General features: G+C 42.8%; 1 protein-coding gene across 2 annotated transcripts in view; it reads left to right on the top strand.

The window, feature by feature from the left end:
• CNOT6 (CCR4-NOT transcription complex subunit 6) overlaps nt 1-25,713 on the top strand; it is a 55,198-nt gene that overhangs the window by 18,970 nt on the left and 10,515 nt on the right. Inside the window, exons 2-7 of one of the 2 annotated variants that reach the window (XM_029583588.1) lie at nt 4,672-4,785; nt 6,531-6,717; nt 8,238-8,323; nt 8,976-9,065; nt 9,164-9,232; nt 21,237-21,394. In XM_029583588.1, coding sequence (XP_029439448.1) covers nt 4,672-4,785; nt 6,531-6,717; nt 8,238-8,323; nt 8,976-9,065; nt 9,164-9,232; nt 21,237-21,394 — 704 coding nt within the window. Of the gene's footprint in view, nt 1-4,671; nt 4,786-6,530; nt 6,718-8,237; nt 8,324-8,975; nt 9,081-9,163; nt 9,233-21,236; nt 21,395-25,713 lie in introns of both variants that reach the window. The other variant, XM_029583587.1, reaches the window with a different exon arrangement.

The following is a 25,713-nucleotide window of genomic DNA, read 5'->3' as shown; positions in this document are numbered from 1 at the left end:
TGGATTACTTTCAGGTACTGTAGGTATTACTCTGCTGTGATAGCAGCAGTACAAGCAAAAAAATAAAATATTGATATTTATTTGGCCATTAAAATTGTTTTGCTAGGTTGTTCTGGTTTAGAACATGTCATTGTTTTTTGGGAGTTTTTCATGTTTTAGAAAGGGAGGAAGTATTCCATATTTGTATTATTTTGGAGATATATAATAGATTTTCATCAATTTTTGGGTTGTATGTGTGTCAAATGATCTTGGATTACTCACGGTGGATCCTGTTGTCCTGGAGTCTTGCATGGCAGTTAACGCGGATAACATTTAGGTCCCTACAGTCCATTGCATGGGAATACCACAGCGGGCAAAATGATTGTTAATTTAGTACAATTGTGCTACGCCCCCAAGTATTTTGTCTTCCCCCACAAACCTTATTAAATTCATTTTTCAACAGTGCATACTCCAAAATGAATTACATTAAAATACTTTCCTAGGATTCTGTAGGACCATACACCATGAGAAGAAGAAAATGCACAAATTTGGTTATATGGCATCCTACACAAAATGTCTTACAAATTAAAGGGGAAAAAAACCCAAAATGCACACCAGTATAAACAGTACGTAATCAAATTGGAGAATGATCCAAAACAAGACTGAGAATGAAGCAAAAAATGTGGAGAAATAAAAATGTAGGAATGAGCTGAAACAAATCAGAACAGTGTGGAATCTACTAATCCAGGAACAAAATGAAGGGCCTGAGCAAAAGCCAGAGAAAACCACACTGCTCAGAAGCAGGCGCACGCGGCACAGAAGTTAGTGCAAAGAGGGGAGAGTAAGGGAAGCTACAGTAGGATTCAAAAGAGAGAAATTCAACTAATATTTGAGGGCAGATTGCCCGGTCAGGTAAGCAGCTGCTGCATGTCAGGGTCCTGTGGGAGCCCATGGTGCCAATAGTCTGTCTGAAAGAAATGAATAACTTTATAGCATACTTAATTTTCTGCTATAAAATTGTGTTGTGTGGCATCAACTATGCAGTCCTGCAGCTTTAAAATGAATCCTTATTTACAAGCAAATATGATTCCCTCCCCCCCCCCCCCCCCCCAAAAGTTGCTGAGTGGTTGCAATGTTGTTAAAATTGCACCCTCTTCTTGTATCTGAGAACAGATTAAGACTTTCAGCCAGCACAAAGCCAAGTTTTTGTGAGGTATGGGAGAAAAGAACTTTTTGAGGGAGTTCTTTTGGAGGTACACGTTGTTTCACTTCCTTTTAACCAGAAATCTTTCACTCCCTTCCCCACTTTTCTTAGTCATAAAGTGTGGACATAGGGCATTTGTGGCCAGGGATGTGGCGCTTTATATGGTAGCAGGCAGATGGCTTGTTGGCCATCTTCTCAACTCTCAGTTAAAGGAAAAACAAACTTGGGTTTTTTTGTTTGTTTTTTTGTTGAAACTGAATCACTTTTAAAAATGTGTCCCAAAAGTGCTCCCTTTTGCTCTCTCACTCACGACAAATACTAGTTTTGGTATCTGTAGGACGCTAGTACTCTTGCTCAAAAAGCTCTGTGAGTTGTAGCAGTAATCATTCACGTGGTGTAACATGCTTTTATCAGGGTTAGTAATATTATGATAGTGGCACAATTTCTAGGCACAGCTGGCTTGTTAATGCTGAGAGAATATTCAGCTGCAAATGTTGAATTTTCCAGCTTTACCATTGTTTCCTTTACTTTTTTTTCATTGTCTGTACATTCATACTTCCCACACTGAGAGTAATTGGCTGCACAGCAAAGCACTGATGTGATTTTTAGACTAATAGCGTTCATTGTATTTGCTTTATGCTGAAAATCTTTACATAGAGTTGAAACCAGCAGAAGTCATGTGTAGCTCCCTGCAACCCTCATTAATTACCCTTTTCCTTTTAATCTTGCTCTGTACTACTACTAACATTTAGCAGTGATTTAGCACAACATGATTGTACTTTACCAGTTTTCAATTTGTTTTTATCCGAGAGCAGATTTAACTACCCTGAAATGGACCTGCATTTTTAAATGATGGAATACATCTTGCTTTAGTCTATGTAGGTCTATATAGACTTGCATCAAGATGGGTGACCATAACTAGGTCATGGTCTTATCTCCACAGACTTGCTATCAATTCCAGTAGCATCTAATGAGTGTGCCATATCTGTATGCTTGCTGCATTTAAATACTTCATATTTTTCACACTATAGTTCTATGTATGAACTTGATAAGCTTATTTGTAGTAAGAATTTGTTCATCAGTTATTTTTGTTTTGTAAATAAAGGATCTGAGAGAATGGCTCCTGTAAAAACTGGTTTCGCTTGTCCCAAGTACGCACACAGATTTCCCACAGACCGATGTTCCCTACACACTCAAGGGTTTGCCGACTTGCAAATCGGGAAGATAAAACGTTATTATCCCACTAAGGTAGAATGACCCAAAAATAGCTGTGTGAAATTTCTAGAACGTGTATTGTGAATTGCCTCAAAGGATTTTTTTGGCGTGCAAATAGTTTCACAGCAGTGTGCTTAGAGCAGCTGTCACCATGTGGCAAGAATGGGCATGATAGAACAGGCGCATTTTGTATCCTGTGATGTAGGTTTAGACGGGAGAATCTCAAAACATGTTGGAGTACTTAATCTCTTACAACGGAGGCCAGTACACATAAAAAGGGCATTGCTGATGTTTCCTGAAAAGTGACTTTCATTTACCATTACCTAATGCCTCAAATGTATTTTATTGTACAGCTGCTGAGATCTGAAAAGGATGAGAAAATTGAGTATTTGAACCACAAGAAACAAGGGGAAAGAAATGGTTTCCTTTGGAAAACAAATTCTATATTATATATATATATATATATCTAGATATAATTTTTGTTGACCACATTGTTTATCACTTTTATAGAATTGATTTTGGTATCGCAGCTTTCATAGTTTTTAACGAATATCATGTTAAATGTTGCCCCCCTCTGTGCAACAGGCCCATTACAATAATAAAAGCTCAGTTCTACAGAGGGCAAGGTGGGGCCCTTTTTGGACTGTGCTACAAAAGACAGGGTATCAGATTTGCATATTTTTCATCCCAAATGAAAGTGGATGTGGGTAAGCTTTCTTTTGTATCATGATCATTATTTGAATTTAATGATCTACTAAAATCAGAGTAACTATGGCCAAGTCCCCAAACTGATTTTAGTGGATCGATAAAAATCACAGGGATAAAAAGTCAGGACTCTCTATTCTGAAAGGCTATGCGCAAGGTATTGAAAGGGCTTTTGTTGACTGAGGAAATTAATTTCTGCTATTCTTAACTTGCTGTAATGCAAATACGAACTCCGGCACTACAGGACAGTGCTGCATACATCTGGGAGTGCTATAGAAATAAGCAGTACTAGTAGCCATGCTGTGCTAACATAGAATATGATGGCCCATACACATCTCTGTCAGCTTTATTGTTAAGTACAGACATTCCAAAGTATACGTTACACAAGTTACCATACATTTAGGGTCAGTCATTTTTAGTTTAAAAAAAAAAATGTCACCCATAAATTCCCAGGTTTTTCCAAAAGTAATAATTGGTTTAAACCAGTTTTCACCCTAATTTTAAACCAATTAAAGAGCAGCTCCAGTGCGGGCCAAAGCACCTGCAGCATTTCAGGTCCTGCCCCAAGCAGTGAAAGTGCTCACCTGTGAGTGTCGCTGATGTGGCCCTGCTCCCTCCCCCCCAAAGCAGCCAAAGTGCATGCTGCTCGGTGGCACTATTACAGCATTTGAAGTGGGCCATGCCTAGCAGAATCACTTCTCAGCAAGCTGCAGAGCATGGGAACCTCAGTAAGCGAGCTGCCGAAGGAGAGAGGAGAAGCTTGGAGCCACCACTAGTAAGGAGGAATGCTGTTGCGAGGGGGGGCAGGAGGAGGGAGATTCTCATGGGTGTGGAGAGAAAGGGACAAGCTAAGGGATGGGAATAAAGATAGGGATGCCTCTGAGTAGGTGAGTGGGAGAATTTGCTTAATATCTTATTGTCCTGGCTTCTGTCCACCAAAATAAATTCCAATATTTACCTAGAAAAATGTCACATTTTTCCACTGATTTTCTTGTTTTGTTGTCATAATAAACCCTGATAAATTCCAAGGAAAAATTTTAAAAATAACCAAAAGTGATGGTCCCTACATACATTGTACAGAGTTTACATAATGCCTTCTTAAGTCTTATTTTAGCCAGCTTATTAAAAATAAGGACCTTTTTTTGTTTTCAGGGTTTTGTTTTTTTTTACTTTCCTGGGAATTTGTGTTCTAACAAAAAAAAGATCAATAGAAACATGACTGCTATAACACACCAGAGAAAAATCAGTGGAAAAGTCATTTTTCCCATAGTTTTGTGTTTTGGTTTTTTTCTTTTGTTGGTGGTGTTATAACATTGAAATTCCCAGGAAAAGTAAAAACTGAAAACAAAGATCCCTAATTATAAAGCAATACATATTGCAATCCAAAAGGGACTTGAGAGTGGTGTTTATCAGGTGTGAGGTCTTTTTCTTCTGACAATTGCTAACCGAAAGCATGAACAGTTTGTAAGACTATTCAGTTCATAATTCAAATCAATTTTAGAGTAGGGATTAAGACTTAAAAACAAAATGTTAAACAATATGCATTAAAATATTCTTTAACTCAACAGGAATGCCCAAAGAAAAGTACGACCCCCCTGATCCACGGAGAATGCACACAATTATGTCCTCTGAAGAAGCAGCCAATGGGAAAAAATCACAATGGGCTGAGTTGGAAATAAGTGGTAAGATCACTACATAAGGAAGAATTGGCAAATACACAAATTGTTACTGTGATGTTAGTATATGCCTATTAAAATAGTATCTTGTTTCATCTTGCCTGTTTTTATATTCTAAATTTTAAATATACTGCAAACATACACTATAACAATGCAGTCGACCCTCAGGAATCCTGCTCGCTACGTGCAATTAGCCTTTATGACTTTACGAGCAGGAAGGAAGGTGTTGCCAATATCTGATGCCTGCTCTTGGGTCATGGCTGGGAGAAAACTGCTGGGACAAAGCTCTGCCACAGAGCCGTAGAAGGAAGGCGTTGCCACAGTGCCTATCCCGAAGGTCAGGAGACTAGCTCAGGAGGAGATGGGAGAAAGCCTGTGGAGGGGAAGAGAGGAAACACCTTCCAGAATGAACAATAGAAGAGTGTTTTTTGGGGGGTTTTTTTGTTCTTTCCCCCCCCCCCCCCCCCACCCTGCACTGAAAATCTTTGGCTGGCATCCTAGTTTTTTAAAATTTACACCCTGCCAGTAACTGATGTCTGAAAGATACAGATCGACTGCAATAACTCAGTCAGTGAAGCTGAATTATTATGGGGGTATATATGCCAAAATACTGTATTTTGGATCCAAAAACAGAGGCAAGAACTTTGAAATTGAATGTTTTCTCCTCCATAATTTGGGGCCGTGGTGCATTCCTTTTCCAGCTGTGCTCCATACGCCTGCAGAAACTGTCCTGGAGCATTGTGCATGCTCTCTGGTACTGTTAGGGGGTCAGAGGAATTGGATGTTTGCTTGGGGGAAGGCAGGGAGGCTGTCCGCATAGTAGTTCTAGCACCTTGTGTTAGTAAAGCTTGAGCAGTCACTAATAGCAGCAGATAGACCTAGCAAGACTGCAGGCCATGGACTAGATTGGATGGAACCAGTAGGCTACAACTTCTGAGAAGTCGGTTTAGTCAATGCTAGCCACTAATTATATGCGTGTGTGCCTGCTGTGGGAAAGGTGAGTGGCCATTCTGGAGTTGGGCCAGCATTTACGCGCATAAATCCACATTTTAAAATCGGAGGCTTCTTAGCCGCGTAAATTTACCGATGAGGTGTTAGGTCTAAAACGCAATTTCTGCAGACTAACACGACAGGGTGAGGGGCCGGGGTCAAATGAGGGGCGTTCAGGCTGAAGAACCAGAGGATGACCTTGAGATAGACTGGACTACTTGGTAAAACCTGGAATGTACTTCACACGAGCATGTTTTTTTTAAATGAACTTACCTGCTCACGTTAGTCGACAAAGTCCTAAGGCAGATACGTGAAGCGCATTTGCTCAAGTAACTGCTTAAAATTAGGAGCATACTTGCCAGCTGGATTTAAAATTCCAGCGCGTGTCTGCTCGTGCACCCATATGCACTTGTTTTAAAGTTGCTGTCCCTGGGAGCAGAGCGTAGTGGATCAAATTTTATTGTAATTTGTGAGGGGCTTTATAAAAGGGAGCTCAGACTTCATAGCCGTGCAGAATTGTTCATGTCTAAGTGTGCTTTAAGAGCAAACTTTAATATTGTATGTGTTTGCAATGATGTCATCTTATATACATTTCCAATAAAGTTATGGAATGAAGCACTAATTTTTCCTCCATTGCACAGAGCGCACAATGTGTTGAAAACGAGGCTGTAATTGCTTTCTGCCATTTTAGTCTAGCTGTAGATGTGTACAGAGTTCTTTCTTGGAAATATGAGCTTTTGTTTGCCATTTTTATCTTTTAGGAAAAGTTAGAAGTTTAAGTTCATCCCTATGGACCCTGACCCATTTGACAGCATTGCATGTCAATGACAATTTCTTATCGCGCATTCCTCCGGACATTGCCAAGCTTCACAATCTGGTTTATCTGGACCTGTCCTCTAATAAAATTCGCAGTTTACCAGCAGAGCTCGGGAACATGGTGTCACTCAGGTAGGTGTGTGTGTGCGAAACTTTATAAGTCAAGAAAAGTTTTCCCTTTCATTGTGCTCCAAGTATGGGCCAGATGTACTAGGTGCAGAATTGGAAAACCTTAGGTGCAGAATTGGAAAATCTCTTTAGTTTATTTTGTCCTTAATGAGTATCTTGTACCAGAGTGCGTATTTGGATAATTGGTTGGTAGCAGGGGTTTACTATTATAAGTAGGTGTATGTTAAAGGCTGGTTTTGTTGAATTGTGCCTTTCATCGGCAGTTTGAGAGACTTTTCTTCTCTTCCCCACCCTCGCGTTTGTGCCTGGCGTCTTCCTCCTGTTCCTTCATTCTTCCATCTCTGTGGAATCCTGCCCCTGGGGCTTCATTTACAGTTCCTAAGTGTGGCATTTACCCCACTCTCCATCAGTCCACTGGTTAAGCCAGGAAGACTGCATTTCCGACCAGCACTCGGTAGAAGCTTCTCCTGCATGTATTGCTCCTGAGCAGCGGCTGGAACCTTTTTTTTTCCTCCACATTGTTCCCCAACCACAAGTGGGTCTGGGAATTGAACCCACAAGGCCGAACGAAGCACTATTGTTGGCCATATCCCAATTTGAAGGATTTTTATAAGTTGTGCAGCTGATTCTTGCGCAGTAACTTTATAAAATTGGCTAAAGTTGATGCATGAAAATTAAATGTTCCACAAGATTTTCAATTTCTCCTCCCAGTTCCACAATCTCCATGTCTCTGTACCTCCCCCTTTTTATAGTCCTGTGCCAGGACTCTGTGCATGTAATGCTAAAAGTCCTCTAGCAGCTGGCACTGCCCTTCCACGACAGTTTGTTTTGTTTGAACTGTTCTGCACTTTGTATGGAGCCCGGTGCAGTTCAGACTTAAAATTGTTGAACCATGCAGGAAAGGGAGGAATGGTGCTGGCTGCTAGAGGATTTGAGGCCTGTCTCCTCCTCAGCTAATTTCTGTGCCTCCTGCAAATGCTGTCACCGCTGCTTCCCACAGCCCACAACACTGATTGCCTCTCTCTCTCTTTTTGGGACCCTGCTCCTGCTTGGCTATGCCACTTAGGATGGTTTTGTCTTGGCTTGGCTGTGGCAGTACGAGCGGCCTGCTCCAGTGTGGCGGCCATCTTCCATTTTTCCATGATGCTGCTGCATTGGATGACTGTCACTGCTATGGCCTTTCCCTGCCTCCTCCCTGGCTGTACTGCCCCTTGCAGTTGCACAGTTTGCACACCCTGTTGAGCTGAGCCTGCAGGAGGATAATTGTTGTACAACTAGAACTCCTTTACAGCCAAGAAAGGTAACATTCGTACTTTTAACTGATCCTTTTGTAAACTATATAAATGTATGAAAGTGCTAACTTGATCAGCCATCCAAAGAATCTAGTACCTCATTACTCATATTGTTACATTAAGGTGTTAAGCAAACTAGAAAATTACATTTCAGGAAATGCAAGATATCTTGAATTATTCATGTAAATGTTTATTGCTCATGACTTCACATGACTTTCATTTTGTTAATAGGGAACTCCATTTAAATAACAACCTGTTACGAGTTATACCTTTCGAACTGGGAAAGCTGTTTCAACTACAGACACTAGGTCTAAAAGGTATGATTTTAATATCTTTTGAGTGGAAGAGATTATTTCACTTATATTGAGTTGTCTGATAGCCTTGCACTGTTATATAACTAAAAAAAAAACCCTCCAAAAAACATCATCATTTATGGAGTATCAGTGAGAGTACAGAATATAACTGATTGTCCAGTTTGGAGCTGGACCTCCTAATATCATATTTTGTTTATTATTCCATGTGCATAAGCCTGTCATAGTTAAAACTAATATAATAGACCAGAGTGGCCAACTCCAGTCCTTGGACTGTTTTCAGGATATCAACAATGAATATGCATGAGATAGATTTGCATACAGATTCTTTGTGGATATCCTGAAAACCTGGCCTGTTTGTGGGTCTCAAGGATTGGACTTGACCATCCATGTAATAGACTATAGAAGCATGCAGAAATAAGGCTGCTGCAGTGGTTATAACAAAACTGTTAGGTGATTGGATTTTAGCAAATATATGTCAGCACCGTTACTATTTCTAATAATCTGTTTTTAAACTTGAAATCTGACATATGGAAACTATTAAGTCTAAACATAACCTTTTAGTTTGAGCCGCCTAGCAATTAATGTCATTGTAGTTAATGCTGTTACCCATTTGACTGCTCTTCTTTCGTTTGACATGTTTTTAATCTGCTCCTAGGAAATCCCCTTGCACACGATATATTGGAACTTTATCAGGAGCCAGATGGAACACGAAGGTTACTGAATTATTTGCTTGATAATTTAGCAGGTACTGCAAAGAGAAGTAAGTGACATCTCCTGGAATTTTTGCATTTTACTTCACTTAAAAGAAATATGAATTACATTTTCGTGTTAAATGTTTTTTAGTTTCATCTGAACAGCCACCTCCAAGATCTTGGATTATGTTACAAGAGCCTGACCGGACAAGGCCAACAGGTATATACCAGCGTTTCACATGTTTTCTTCTGTGGCTGCTAACTCTTTGATTTGAGGTTGTATGATCATTAGATGCAACATGCATGTTGAAATAGAAATTCAGTGTCAGTAATGGTAGCTGTAGAACTGGTATCGGTATAAGTGTTTAATTGAGTCTTGCGTATTTTTAAGATGCCTAGTTCTCTGCAGCAGTGTAAGAGTAATTTGTGAGGGAAGACATGGAATTCAATGGCCAGCATTCTGCAGTGTGAAATCTGCCCATATATTGATACTGATATTTAGAAAGTAAATACCACATTACACATTAAGGAAAATATTTTGCTATCTAATTATTGAAAACCATGTTCACATGTTAAAATAATCCAAATAATTAAGTATTATATATACTACCTACTGTTCCATGTAATCTTTCTTTCCTTGTTATACTACCAGTCCATGTAAACCAATGTGATGTGTAAATGAACGTCGGTATATAAAAGCTTTAAATAATAAAATAAATTTTAGACTGGCAGGATGAAAGTATAAGTTCTTTTCTGTAAAGATCTTTATGCATTGTGTTCCTTACCTAGGTAGAAAATAAGCACAGGATATTTCTATGAGGTGTGTGGAGTTTTGTTTTCTGTTTGTTTGTTTTTGTTAAAGTTACTTACTTTCAAAACCAGAGATAGGAAATTCTGTTATCCCAGGACAAGCAGGATGATAGTCCTCACATAGGGCTCCGTCCAGTGATGTCACCCATATCACGGAAAACTTTTGTCAAAGTTTCTAGAAACTTTTGACTGACCCACTGAGCATGCCCAGCATGCCATGATCCCTCGAGCCACAGGGGCCTCCCTTCAGTCTTCTTTTTTCCGTGCTGTAGTTAGTCTCGCAGTTAAGGAGCCCTGTGTGTTTTCACACATCATCTTTTCACGGAAAAACTAATAATTTCTCTCAGAAAAATCCCCTCATCGGGGTCTCCCAGTCTCAGGATCAATTTTTCCATTGATCGGTGACAAAATCTATATTTGCAGTCGATACCGTTCCTTTATTTTTTCGGTGACCGCAAGCTGTCGATGGCTGTCCAGCTTTTCACGATGGCAACTGGCTTTAAATAAAAAATGCCCAAATTGCCCCCCGTACCATGTCCATCATCGATTCACATATCGAATGTATTCTATGCCTTGGCCCGGACACAAAGCTCCTAAAGAGATTGTTGCCATACCTGTACATGAGGTTCTGGTTGATCTCCAGAGACGCCTTTTGGGAGCATCCATGCACAGTGCCACCTGTAAATAAAAAAAAAAAACAGATGCCACCTATTTAGTGCAACATATCCCTGGATTTCAGAAGCCGCAGCTCCCACATCAGTCTGTGGTGGTAGAGTCTGTGCAGAAGAGATCAAAAAGAATTAAACCACTTTCTTTCATGCCTTCTGGAAAGGAACAAAAATTCCTAGATACCTTAGGTCGCAAAATGTTCCAGGTTCTCTCTTATTATCTCAGATTGCGTCATATCAACTATATATGATACAATACCAGCGGAATTTGTGGAAGCAAATGCTGGACTTCTCAGAAACCCTTCCACAACAGCATCAGGACTCTTTCAACTTGATCATTCATTCATAAGGGTCTAGAAGCTGGAAAGCATGAAGTCCGTGCAGCCTAGATTCATTTGAAAACTTTGTCTAGAATAGCAGCAACTGGTATCAGCGCTCGTAGATGGGCATGGCTTAAAGCTTCCTACATCAGGCCTGAGGTTCAGGAAAAATTGGCAGCTCTACCCTGCACAGGTGAAAACCTGTTCAGTGATAAGGTGCAAGCAGCAGTTGCACAGCTGAAATATCACAGCGAGACTTTATGCCAACTCTCCATGATACCGGCGGAAACTTCCAGAAAGGATACAAGGAAACCTTTCTACAGACCATGTAGATATTATCCACCACCTTCTCATGATAGAACATCCAGACCATCACAAAGAGGTCAATCCAGACAAATCAAGACATCCAGACCTCAGCCTCCCCCTCAGACAGGCCAGGCATCTGGTTTTTTAAGTGATCCAGGGAACAGCAGCCTCTCCAGGAATCCAAACTTGCCAGTCGGAGGCTGGGTTTCCTATTTTCTACCCAACTGGTCAGCCATAACCACAGATCAATGGGTTCTGTCCATTTTAGCACATGGTTACCATCTGGATTTTCTCACACAGCCAAAAGACTATCCTCCAAAATCTCTTTGGATGCACAGAGATTATAGCACTCTTCTACATATGGAATTATCCACCCTGCTGAGAGCCAGGGCCATGGAACCAGTTCCCCAACCTCATCAGGGCAGAGGATTCTATTCCCGCTATTTTCTCATTCCAAAGAAAACAGGAGGCCTATGTCCCATCTTAGACCTCCGAAATCTCAACAAATTTCTACGCAGGAAAAATTCAGGATGGTATCCTTAGGCACCATGCTTCCTCTTCTTCAAACAGGAGATTGGCTCTGTTCTCTGGATCTTCAAGACGCTTATGCTCACATCCCAATATTCCCTCCTCATCGCAAGTTCCTGCACTTTCTGGTGGGCCATCAACACTTTCAATACAGAGTCCTGCCATTCGGACTTGCCTCGGCACCCAGAGTATTCACAAAGTGCCTGGCAGTGGCAGCGGCCCATTTATACAAAGAAAGCATACACATTTTCCCTTATCTGGATGACTGGCTCATCAAAAGCCAATCAAGACAAGGAGCTCTCACTTCTCTCAAGCTCACAATCAATCTGCTTCACTCGCTAGGATTTCTCCTCAATTATCAAAATCCCACTTCCTACCCTCTCATCTTCTAAGATTCATTGGAGCGGAATTGAACACCACCGTCTCAAAAACTTTCCTACCAAAAAATCGCGCAGACATGCTCTCCAAGTTAGCAAAATCACTACGTGCAAAGCAAACAGCTACAGCCCATCGGTTCCTAACTCTGCTAGGCCACATGGCTTCCACAGTCCACGTCACTCCTATGGCCAGATTAGCCATGAGAATAACATAGTGGACATTGAGCTCACAGTGGATTCAAGCCATTCAACCACTGCCTCCAGATAACGCACCAGCTGCGTTCCTCTCTCCTCTGGTGGACGGATATGAACAACTTGCTCACAGGCCAACCTTTCCAGCAACCAGTTCCACAAGTGTCCTTAACTACAGATGCATCCACCTTAGGTTGGGGAGCATACATAGGCAATCTTCAGACTCAAGGTATGTGGACAAAACTCGAAGCAACATTTCACATCAACTTCATGGAGCTTCGAGCTATATGTTATGCGCTTTATGCGTTCAAGGACTGCCTTTCACACAAGACTGTTCTAATACAAACCGACAACACAGTTGCCATGTGGTACCTGAACAAACAAGGGGGTACAGGCTCTTATCTCCTTTGCCAAGAAGCCGCACACATTTGGGACTGGGCCCTGACACATTCCATGTTTCTCCGGGCCACTTATCTAGCAGGTATACACAATATGGTTGCAGACCGCCTCAGTCGTCAGTTCCAACCCCACGAGTGGTCCCTGGATCCTTTCATAGCAACAAAGATATTCCAACGTTGGGGTCAGCCAACAATGGACCTCTTTGCATCCGAGCTGAATCACAAGGTAGACAGATTCTGCTCCCTGCACAAACAGAGAAACCAGTTAGCCAAGGACACCTTTGCTCGCCCTTGGAACTCAGGTCTTCAATATTCATAACCTCCAATACCGCTAATAACCAAAACACTAGTGAAGCTACAATAGGACAAAGGGTCAATGATACTCATAGCCCCGTATAGGCCTCGACAAGTATGGTTCCCCATACTTCTCGACCTCTCGATCAGAGAACCAGTTCTCCTGGGCACAGCACCCACTCTCATAACTCAAGATCAGGGCAGGTTGCGCCATCCCAACCTTCAGACCCTATCCCTCACAGCCTGGATGTTGAAAGCTTGATCCAGCAACCACTAAATCTTTCAACTAATGTATCTCAAGTGCTTGCAGCTTTACGAAAGCCTTCTACACGAAAATCCTATTATTGTAAGTGGAAAAGATTCACCACGTGGTGCACACAGAAAAGTATTGATCCCTTTTCCTGTCCCACATCGTCTTTATTGGACTATCTCTGGCACCTTTCAGACTCTGGTCTACAGACTTCGGTAAGGGTACACCTGAGTGCTATCTCAGCTTACCACAAGGAAGTAGGGGATGCCCCGATATCAGTGCAACCCCTTGTCAGTAGGTTTATGAGAGGTTTAATTCAACTTAAACTCCTGTTGCGGTCTCCAGTCACAGAATGGGACCTTAATGTAGTTCTAGCAAGGCTCATGCGTTCTCCTTTTGAGCTCATAGATTCATGCAATGTTAAATTTCTTATATGGAAAATTCTCTTCCTAGTAGCTATTACATCTGCTAGGAGAGTTAGTGAGTTGCAAGCACTTGTAATATATTCACCCTATACGAGGCTCCTACATGACTGAGTGGTACTCCGTACTCACCCTAAATTCCTTCCCAAGGTGGTTACTGACTTCCACTTGAATCAGTCTATAAATTTGCCCACATTCTTTCCCAGACCTCACTCGCACCAAGGCGAAAGAGTTTTACACACCTTAGACTGTAAACGCGTGCTAGCATATTATCTAGACCACACTAAAGCCTATAGGAATTCCACCCAGCTCTTTGTTTCTTTTGATAAAAACAAACTGGGTAAAGCAATGGGCAAACAAATACTCTGTAACTGGCTAGCAGCCTGTATCGACTTCTGCTATAAAAAAACAGGCCTTTGTCTCCAGGGACGAGTAAAAGCGCACTCAGAGCAATGGCAACCTCAGTAGCACACTATCGTTCAGTACCGATTGCTGACATATGCAAGGCTGCAGCATGGAGCTCTCTTCTGTCAAAAGTTTCTAGAAACTTTGACAGAAGTTTTCTGTGATAGGGCTCCGTCCAGTGACGTCACCCATATGTGAGGACTACATCCTGCTGTCCTAGGATAACACCTATTACAGGTAAGCAATTTTGCTGTCTTTGAGTTCCGCAAGCTGGTCAGGTGTTCAAGATATCCACACTGAATATTCATGAGATGCATTTACATGCACTGCCTGATATGCAAATGCCTGTCATGAATGCTTAGTGTGGATCTGCCCATCTTGCCACACTCGAGGACCAGAATTGCATATCCCTGCTCTAAGGCTTGGGATTAGCCCGGTTCACAACCATTTTGTTTTCTCTCTGTTGCCAGCATACATCTAGGTCTTCTGATCCTAGGTATTTATAAATTTCACATTGAAGTGTGTATTTTTCAGGCAATTAGGTGTATTTGGTGAGTACTATAATGGGTGTTTTTCATTGTTTTCGCATTGCAAGCAGTACCTCTAGGACATTTTTAGGTTGATGATGATTTTATATAAAAATGAACCATACAAAGCCCTACCACAAATTAAAAGCACAACATGAATGAGGATGCAGACGAGTCCAGGGCATCAGAAGGGGTGTGGTGGGGTGGGTTGCAGGGTGGTCTTTGGAGGACTTGACCTTCACAGGTTTTGTACGGGCATTGGCTGAGGCCATCCCTTTTCAGTTAATGACTGAGGAGGATGCCAGACACATGATGCTGGAAATCCTCCAGTTCGTGGAAGCTTCCGAAGAGATAGCGGCAGTCCTCCTGCATGAGATCTTTAAGGAGTTGGTGCTGAGGATCTGGGAGTACCTCCTATCAACAAGAAGGTGGATGGGGTTTACCTCGTCCAACAGGCTACCGGATTTGAGAAGCATCAACTGTCACACCAATTGGTAGTGGTCTAATCCACTTTCAAGAATGCTAAGTGCTCTCGGACCCACACTTTGGTGCCCCTGGGCAAGTATCATAGAGCAGTGGACACACTTAGGAGGAAAGTGTTCCAAGGGGCCATGCTTATTGCCCCTTCGAAGCAGGTGTAAAAGACTGCTGCGCAACTGCCTCAGCAGCAGCAAGATCCCTTCTTATCGCTGGTGCATCAGGGCCTGGAATGTGGAAAACAGAGTCTCTGCAATGGGAATTGGCTGCGGGTCTCCAATCTCCAACCGGAAGTACAGGAAAGACTCGCTGACTTGCCAGGCATAGGAGAGAATCTCTTTGGAGATAAGGTGAGGTACGCGGTGGCCCAGTTATGGAATCGTCATGATACCCTCCAACAGCTCTCTACCAGCACTTCAGATCCACCCTCCTCAGCCAAGAGTTCTGGCTCCTGTTTGCAGAGGATGAGCTCCTGTAGCTGTCCCAGACAACAGAGAGTTCCCAAGCCCTAGCCAGTTCCATAGCCAAATCCTGGGATGGGGTTTTGACTGGATTGTAGGGAGCTTGAGCCAACCACCTGTACCCGTGACATTGGATCCGCTGAACAGGGGCAGGTTATGATTCTTTGCGGATCGGTGTCCCAGTATAACCTTGGACCAGTGGGTACTGTCCATTGTCCGTCAAGGGTACCAATTGAACCTATTGGGTATCCAGCAAAATTGCCCTCTCTGCCCATTTTGGGGTTTAATAGCACATCAGGAGGTACTGTTATGGGAGCTCTCAGCCCTCTTAATGACCAGAGCGGTCAAATCTGTCCCACCAAGGCAAAGAGGACAGGGATTCTATTCCTGGTACTTCCTAATTTCAAAGAGAACAGGGGGACTCCATTTCATCATAGATCTGAGGGCCTTATTTATTTTAATTTTATTTGCTTTTATATACCGATATTCAGCAATGCCATCACGTCTGTTTACATATAACAATTTTAACTAAAAAATGGATGCAATGTAATAAATATAACAAATGAGTTTCTCAAAAAATAAAAGTTCAAGATGGTTTCCCTGGGCACCCTGATTCCCCTCCTGCAATAAGGGGACTGGCTATGCTCTCTCAAATTAAAGGACACATACACCCACATCGAGATCTTCCCAGGTCACAGGAAGTATCTCTGATCTGTGGTGGGAAAACAGCACTTCTACAGAGTGTTGCTGTTCAGGCTAGCGTTGGCTCCACTTGTCGTCACAAAATGGCTGTGGTGGGGCACACCTCCGCAGACTGGGAGTGATTGTTTTCCCTTGCTTGGGGATGATTGGCTGGTCAAGAGCACATCTCACATACGGGCTGATAGGTCCTTTCGCTTGACCATCCAGGTGTTGGGAGTCACTAGGGTTTGTCATCAAATACCCAAAGTCCCATCTCAGCATGTCACCTTGATTGGACTTCATAGGAGCCCTGCTAGACACGGCTCAGGCGAAAGCCTTCCTGCAGCGTTCCAGGGTGGTCATCTTGGTGTCCATAGCGGCGATAATTCAACAGAGCCAGCAGGTTTCAGCTCTGTACATATTGAGGCTGTTGGGCCCATGACTGCAACCATCCATCTTACACCCTTGGCACACTGACACATGCGCAGAGCCCAATGGACCCTGAGGTGGCAGTGGTGTCAGACCATGTAGAGCCTCTGGGCTCACATCTGAGTCACTCCGTCTCTCCAGGACTCTTTGTCCTGGTGGCAGGTTCTCTCTAATTTGAAACGGGGGAATATCTTTTCAAAATCCCCCTACCCAAATTGTCCTAACCACAAATACATCCACCTTGGAGTGGGGAACTACACACCCAGGGCCTAAGGTCCACCCAGGAAGCATGGTGTCAGATCAACTTCCTGGAGCTCTGGGCGATCAGGTAGTGCTATGGGCTTTCAGAGATCAGCTGTCCAACAAAATTGTCCGGATACAAGCAGATATCCAAGTTGTGATGTGGTGGTATGTCAGCAAGCAGGGAGATACAGGCTCGTATCTCCTGTGTCGGGAAATGGTCCAGATCTGGTCCTGGGGCCTGTCCTATTTGGTGGCACTCAGGGCCATGTATCTGGCTGGAACGGAGAATGTGATTGAGAACAGACTTGAGTAACCCCATGAGTAGTCTCTGGACCAGGGGTTAGTGAACAGGATCTTTGGCCTCTGGGGAAACCCGGATGTGGACTTGCTCATGTCCTCCTGCAACAGGAAGGTGACTTAGTTCTGCTCCCTGGACAGGTCAAACAGCAAACCAGCCTTGAATGCCTTTGCCCGACATTGGGGCAGGGGTCTTCTGTACGCATATCTTCAGATTCCTCTAGTCATGAAGAATCATAGCCCCTCATTAGCCAAGACAGATCTGGTTTCCACTCTATCAGGATGTGTCCATCCAGAGACTGATCAGTATGGGGATTTCCCCAGAGCTCATCACGCAAGATCACGGCAGGCTGTGGTATCCCAGCCTCTAGGCCCTGTCACTCACAGCCTGGATGTTGAGAGGTTAATTCTGCAGCCACTCAATCTTTCTGAGGATGTGTCTCGGGTCCTGGTGGCTTCCAGAAAACCTTCCACTAGAATGTCCTACAGACTGAAGTGGAAGAGGTTTTCTGTGTTGTGTGAGCAGAAGGCCCTAGATCCCTTCTCCTGCCCCACACACAAACTGCTTGACTACCTCCTACACTTATTGGAGGCTGGCTTGAAGACCAACTCATTAGAGTTCATCTCAGTGCAATTGGCACTTACCACCAAGGTGTAGATGTTACGCCCGTCTCTGAACAGCTTATAGTTGTACACTTCATATGGGGCCTGCTTCAGATGAAACCTCTCCTAAGGTCTCCCACTGTATCCTGGGACCTCGGTGTAGTGCTAGCTCAGATGATGAAAGCTCCTTTTGAGCCGTTGAGCTCCTGTGACCTGAAGTACCTGAGCTGGAAGGTCATATTTCTGGTGGCGGTCACATCAGTGTGCAGGGTCAGTGAGCTCCAGGCCTTAGTGACTTATTCACTTTATTCAAAATTTTATCATGACATGGTGGTCTTGCGTACGCACCCTAAGTTTCTGCCTAAGGTGGTAACAGAGTTCCATTTTAATTATGTCAAGGCTCATTCTGTCAAATCATTGGCAATGTCTGTGGCCCACTTGTGAACAGTTCCCGTGGAGGAGATCTGCAAGGCTGCGACGTGGAGTTCTCTCCACACATTCACATCTCACTACTGTCTGGATAGGGATGGCTGACATGGTAGTTGGTTTGGCCAGTCTGTCCTCAGAATATGAGATGTAGAAACCAACTCTCCCTGCCCTGGGGCCTGTTTGGGTTCAGGCTGTCTCCCCCTCTGTTACCAACAGCACAGTGATTGTTGTGCCTACTGGCACCTGGTTGGTGCTTGTTGGTCCCCTTTTGTGTGGGGGAGCAGCCTGTAACTAGGGATTCACCCATGTGTGAGGACTAGCATCCTGCTTGTCCTTGGAAAAAGCAGAGTTGCTTACCTGTAACAGGTGTTTTCCTAGGATAGCGGGATGTTAGTCCTTACGAAACCCACCCACCACCCCGCAGAGTTGGGTTTCTCCTATTTTCTTGTTTTAATGTTTATCATAATTCTATGTTACGAGACTGAAGAGGGGCCCCACGTAGACACGAGGTTTAGGGCAGGCTCAGCATGCACCGTCAAAATTCCAGAAATTCTGACATAAGTTTTCCATGCTATTCTCCATCTAATGTGTGACTAACATCCTTCTGTCCTAGAAGAACACCTGTTATAGATAAGCAACTCTGCTTTACTATTATATCAAAATAACTCCCAAAGCAGTGAACTGATGGTATGCTAATGTACTGGGAGTTTAAAAGAAACTGCATTCACCCGAAAATGTGCATGCAATAAAATACTTAGCTTGTATAAACCATTTTTGTTGTACAGAAAAGAGTTATGCACATAAATCGTTCCCTGCATATAAAGTGTGATTTCTGCCCACATAACCTGTTTCATGTGCTGAAAACATGTTTTGCATACAAGTTGTGTTTTCTGAGCATAAATCTGTGCTATGGAATACCCACATCATGACATCCCGATTCATCCCAATAGACTAACACTAGCCCCGGAAACTTTACTCTACCTGGAGTTAAATTTCCAGCATCAAGAATATGAGTAAAGCCAGCACATCTCTCCACATTGGGGAGAAATAACTTAAGGTTTGATTAACATGGGTTTTGTACGCAAGAGCGCTAATTTGTGTACACATTTTTGTTATGGTTGTGCAAACCTTTCTTGAGTGCGAAACTCCTTGTTTAAATTGGAAGTAAACCTGCACACAGAAGGATGTGCATGCAAACAGGCACTAAAATATGCACCCAGCCAAGCACGCCTTAATGCATTGGGGCCTATGTTAATAATGTTTTAACATTATGGGGCCGATGCAATAAAAGCATGTAGAAAATGGGTTCTCGTTTTCCTACCACGAGCCCATCCACCTCTCCTGGGCACCCGATGTGATATGTTTAACTAGGTACTGTGATAAAAAGGATGCGCCAGGGATAAATTGTACATCCCTAGTGCATCCTTGGCATCTGGCACCCAGGAGACTTGGCTTTGCGGGTTAGGAAAATGGATGCTCAATTTACGAGAGCCTGTTTTTCCTAACCCGGGTACAGCTGGTAAATTGAGCATTCATTTTCCTGACTGCTGTCAAGACTTTTTTTTTTTTTTATGATGCTCTTTTCTATGGTTCCTCTTGTTTAGTATTGCAACAATGTTAAGTCAGAGGAACCATAGAAAAGCAGTATTTTTTTTTGCTGTTTTGTTGAGACTTGGAGTGTCAACACTTAACGCCAGCTCCGGGGCTGGCATTAATGTTTGCGGATTAAAATGTGCGTGTTGGGCACATGGTGATTTTTTTTTTTTGCATCCGGGGTACTAGCTAATAGCCTCATCTGCATGGTATTTACATGTGATGAGCGTTGTTAGCTACATGCTGGTTTGGATCTGCGTTTTGGACGTGCTAATTCCATTATTGAATCGGAAGTTATTCTAGTGCATCTAAAAACACACGACCAATCACACGTCAAGCTGCGCATTAGGCTGAGCGCATTATATTGCATTGGCCTGCATATATGAATTGAATAAATATTCTGTTAATTTGTCCTTGTGCAGATTAGCAGGGATTAATCACTGCTATTCTCACTTCCATTGTGGTCTGGTACTGGCCAAACACTGCCTGACTTTTATAGAATTTTGCTAAAAAAAACAAACCATAAATAAATTTTCCTTCTCCTTTGGGTTTCCAGTTCATTCAGAACCAGGATTGGAATCTGGTTCCTTGAGCCTTCATTTGCAGCTACCTAGGGTTTCACTCTCCTCTCCTCTCGCCACCCCTTACTATATCCCCTTCTAATTGTAGTGACAGTGCTCAGGTTGGGGCCATGCACCAAGGTTCCTGCTAGAACCCTGCAGTCATGTGCTCTAAATCCAGCCACAATGAATAGACTTCCTTCCACCCAGGGCCTATGAATGTTGCCTTGGCAGCTTTCCCAGCAGATCCAGGGAGAGGAAAACTTGTTCTAGGTATTGCATCCCAGATCCTTCTATATGACAGTGCAGATCAGTGCTCTTGTTCCACTGGGCCAGTCCCACATGGGGTGAGGGGGTGAGTTTGAGTACTGTTTTATGCCTCTGAATGCACCCTTTATTGTCCATATTTTGTTTGCTCTCCTTTTTCAATTACAGCTCACAGTTTTTAAGTTGATTTGTTCATATGCCCTTTAATTTAAAAAAAACAAAAAACTTCTTTCAACAATTTATACTAATATACAGTTGTCAGACATGTTTAAGGTTATATAACCTCTGAGTGTAATTCTGTTAGATTTGTTTAAAGAAGCATTTCATTTTGAGGTTTCCCTTTTTTAAAACAAGAACAGTTGATAACTTAAAAAAAATATGCTGCCAGGTGCACATAAGTGCCTTTTTTATAATCTCCTCTTTTCCATTCACTGACATCTGAAATGTTTTACACCTGCTTCCTTTGTACTCATCCACAGGTTCTCTTTAACATGCATACTGAATATCTGAAACTTAGGGATGTAGTTTGATAGTTTAAGAAGTGTGAGATGCAAAAATGCATTGCATGCACTATGCAACATTTGATTTGAAGATGATAAAGCAGATGTTTAACTCCATTAGAATGAAGATTGTAATTGTAATTTGTGTTAACACATCATTTATATAAATAAAATTGTTGTTCTGCAGCCTTGTTTTCCGTCATGTGTTACAACGTGCTTTGTGATAAGTATGCTACTCGTCAGTTATATGGCTACTGTCCGTCATGGGCTTTGAACTGGGAGTACAGAAAAAAAGCCATCATGCAAGAAATCTTGAATTGCAATGCTGATATTGTAAGCCTTCAGGTAAGTAAAGGCAGTTAAGCTTTATTGTTTGATCTTCCACTGATTCATCTTAGGACATGATTTCATAATCATATCAAACTCAAGTGCACAAAGAGTATAATTGCTAAACCTATCACACATCTGTCGTGTTATGTGTATTTCACATATTCTAGATTCTGAGGGTATTATGAACATACCTCAATCTAAAACTGTATGATGTCACAACTCTGAACAGTACAGAAACTTGTTTAAATTCCCCTACAGCTAAAACCAGCAGTGTCAAATCTAATACCATATTTTCTGGTGTATATGTTGTGGTTTTTTTTGAGCGATTTCAGTAATTGCAACTTATACACTGAGACTTATATAATGACATTCCCCCTTTCTCTCTCTCTCTCTCTCTCTCGCCTTGAGTACATTCTGAAAGGATAACAATGAAAAAATCCCGTCGATAAGCAGGAATGAATTAGCTATGCTGTCTGGGACGTCCACTAGGGGATGGCCTGGACGGAGCTTCACAAACATCACAGAACTTTGCTCTGCGCGGCTGCTTTTCCTATCCCGCATAGCGCTATCTTCCCTTAAGTCTTTTTTTTTTTTTCCCACGTTGCAAGCTGCGCACGGAGCTTCACAGAGATCTTTTTGTTCCTTTTTAGATCCCTTTTTGCGTCTGTTTTTTCACCGGCTGTTGGCACAACTCAGATAATTCCAGCACTTGTTGTGCGACTATGCCTCCCTGACCGCCAGAATTCAGATTTTGCCGGTGCGGCAAAATAATGTCATCGACAGACGGCCATGACTATTTTTATCTTTGTCTGGGCCCAGAGCACGATCAATCCACCTGCAAGGACTATGGCCGCATGTTCCCCCCAGGTCCAAAGGCAGAGAGCTCAAAAGATCGCCCGGCTTCGTGACGAGGACTCTGGTTCAGGTGCTCTGTCACTGGAGAGGCGCTCTGCCCATTCTACTCCAGGGCCATACTCTGATAGGCAACATAAGGTCAAAAGAACATCAAAAGAGCTTCTTCTCTGCCGCCCCTCCCGGAGCATCGGGGAAAGCAGCTCATCCCCCCCCCCCCCCCCAAGATGCCTGCCCGGGCCCCTCCAGAGAGGCACCAAGCTCGGGAGATGCGCCGCATAAGCGAAAGAGTGCGCAGTCTAGAACATCAAAGCACGCCTCTTCCGGCGCCTCCCCACCTGCACCATTGACTCTGGAATCTACAAGAGCGTCAATGACCAAATCTTCTGACGCATCGGCACATCGACACACTTCCATCCACTCCACAGGATACCTTGGCGCAGTTGCCACAGGAGCAGTGGTTGACGCATCTGACGCCACGGGCTCATGACTCTCACCGGCACGGGAATAAGTCGGCACGGGTGGATTCCCAAGTGGTTTTTTTCACTGGAGCTGCTGCTTGACATGGGGGTTTTCTGATGTGGAATCCCTCTCGGAGCACTTGTCTTCGAGCTCTCTGGTTTTTCTGACCTTTCCTCTGTCTCCCGCCGCAAGCGGGCTTCTCCTCAGTTGCAGGAGCTCCTGCAAAAACAGCACAGAGCTTCCCGTATAGAGCATAAGAACATAAAATTTGCATGCAACGCACCGTATATGGGGGCCACCTTCAGACATCCTATGGGCAGCAATCTCAACCAAAAGCCATGGGAGGCAGTCCACAGAGGGCAAGGCTTCCCTGGTGTCTCAAACCATATTCCAGATCTCCCAAATACTTTCACAATTCTTCCAAAGTTTTGGGGATGATGACAAATATCCTTCTAGCCCTCCTTCCACGACTGCACAGGTCACCATCACAATCTCCGAGCAGGGGTTCGGCACAGAGTGGAGTATCTGCCTTCATCTCTGCAGTTGGAACCAGAGGACTCCCCATGCTGACCCGCCCGCCTCTCTGGACAGCCTCAGAAACCCACGCTTCGCAAAATCAGCTTTATTACGGACTGAATGGAAGATGACGCCGCACGGGAAAGGAAGAGCTTCCCCCTAGTGGACATCCCAGAAAGCATGGCTAATTCATCCTGCTAGCTACAGAAAAAACCGTTTACAGTAGGCAAATTTGCTTTTACAGTTAATTTTATCGGAAAAAATAGCATAAATGCATAAGACTGTAGAAACAGGTGCATATTATAGAAAGGTGCAACTTATCTACAGATTTTTTGTAAAAATGGCTGTTTATAGAGGGGTGCGACTTTTACAACGGTGGGACTTATAAAACTGAAAATATGGTAACTAAATTATCCCACAGTTTATACTTCAGTATGCATTTTCAAAACCCTGTGCACAGGCCTAAATTTTCATCCAAAATCAAAGTGCATATATTGTCCTTAATTGTCTCTCAAACCTGATTGTATGTAACTAAATAGATAACCACTCGGATGTTGGTCTGAGTCACGTAAATAAAAAGTAAAGTAAAATCATGTATTTATATGCTGTTCTACTGAATTCAAGATAATCATTTGAATTAGGAAGCTTAACTGTTACATTAACATGCAGGCAGAATATGGCATTTTTCTACATTAAAATCTAAAAAGAGACGTCTGTGACTTTGATAATGTCATATATAAAGGTTCCTTTCAGATTTCTAACATAATGCACATCTTGGCAGGACATGATCTGGCATGTCCTTCAGATCTGGAAACCCTCCTAACAAATTATGTAGTTCTCTAAGATGTGCCACTGATATCTTATTTTTGCTTGTCTAAATGAGTGTAAAAGAGCAAATCTGAAAGAGAGCAGAACATTTCACAGTGAGATTTATGCTTTCTGTGGTCCAATAAAAAAAGTGGTTGTTGACATACGGTGTTCGCACATGCAAGCTGTAAACTAACCCTCGTATTAATGCGGCGCACATGCTTTCTTAAAAGTACTTTCTTGAGTTTGTTCACATAACTGCCGCTTTGCCCTTGGAAATGTTTAATAAATTTGATATCTGAACTTTTGCTGCATGGTACTCACTTCAAGCCTCAGGTAGTGAGCGGGGTGTTCTGAAGCACTTTGAGCATCTTATTTGAATGCCCTGAAATCTTTGTAAATGTACAGTGTAATCAAAAGAGAGGGCTGCGAGCCAATCCAGGAACTTTGCATGCTTATGTATGGTAGATTAACTGCACATTGTGGGAGTGGAGCAGAACGTTGTAAATTGGATGAGGAACTGGTTGAGTGACAGAACACAGAGGGTGGTGATGAATGAAATCCATTCTGGAGAAGTTAGTGGTCAGTGGAGTACCCCCATGGTTCAACGTGAGGGCCAGTTCTTTTCCCAGTCTTTATTAGTGATATTTCAAAGGAACTTGAGGGAAAAACATGCGTATTTGCAGATAGTACAAAAATCTATAACGGAGTAGACACACCGAAAGGAGTGAAAGAAATGAAAGGGGGTTTGTAAAACTAAAGAGTGGTTAAGGGATTTAAAAAGATGAGCTTCAGTGGCAAAATCGTGCATTTGTGTGGCAAAAATCCACTAGCTACTTATTTAGAAGGAAAAAAATTGTAACCTGTTAAACAAGGAGGAGCTAGGAGTAGTCATTTCAGATGATCTGGCGGTAGACAGTCAATGTAATAAAGTGACAGGGAAAGCTAACAGTATGCTTGATTGCATAAATAGAAATATCAGCAGAAAAAAAGGAGGTGGTAAAACTCTTGCATGTGTCACTAGGGAGACCCCGCCTTGAAAATGGAGATCATACCTTCATAAGGATATTGAGAACATGGAAGTGACTCGGAAAAGCTGCATAAATACAACAGGAGACTTGAAACAGGAATGGAGGAGCAGCCTAGTGGTTAGAACAACAAGCTGTGAACTAAGGAAGCCAGGGTTCAGATCCCACTGACACTCCTTGTGACCTTGGGCAAGTCATTTCACCCTCTGTTGCCTCTGGTCCAAATATATTTATAATTCCTCTGGGGACAGGGAAATAACTGCAGTACTTGCAGTGTAACTAGCCATGAGTTAAATCCATTAAAGTTCAAAATGCACTTGCTGGATGGAGAAAAGATGGAAGGGGGGGCGGTTTGATATGCTTTAGGGATTTGATAAGCTGCTTTATTTTTATTTTTTAAATTTGTATACTGTGTAGTTCTAGACGGTTCACAAAGAAATATGCACAGTAAAACAGCATATTGAATATATCAACCATATAAAACAAACAATTACTCATGACTGAAAATCACAGGAAGGGGACATTTTTCCACAGAAGAGGAATTTCAAGGACAAAGAGGAAGCATGGGGAAAATGCTTCCTTATTAAGAGAATGGTAGATGCCTTGAATTACTTATAAGTTGTATCATAATAATGATGTCAGAAAAAGACCAAATGTTGTCCGCCTGGG

Source organism: Rhinatrema bivittatum, chromosome 18 (genome assembly GCF_901001135.1).
Source record: "Rhinatrema bivittatum chromosome 18, aRhiBiv1.1, whole genome shotgun sequence".
NCBI lineage: Eukaryota > Metazoa > Chordata > Amphibia > Gymnophiona > Rhinatrematidae > Rhinatrema > Rhinatrema bivittatum.
The sequence above is the reverse complement of the archived record's forward strand: the minus strand, read 5'-3'. Positions and strand labels throughout refer to the sequence as shown.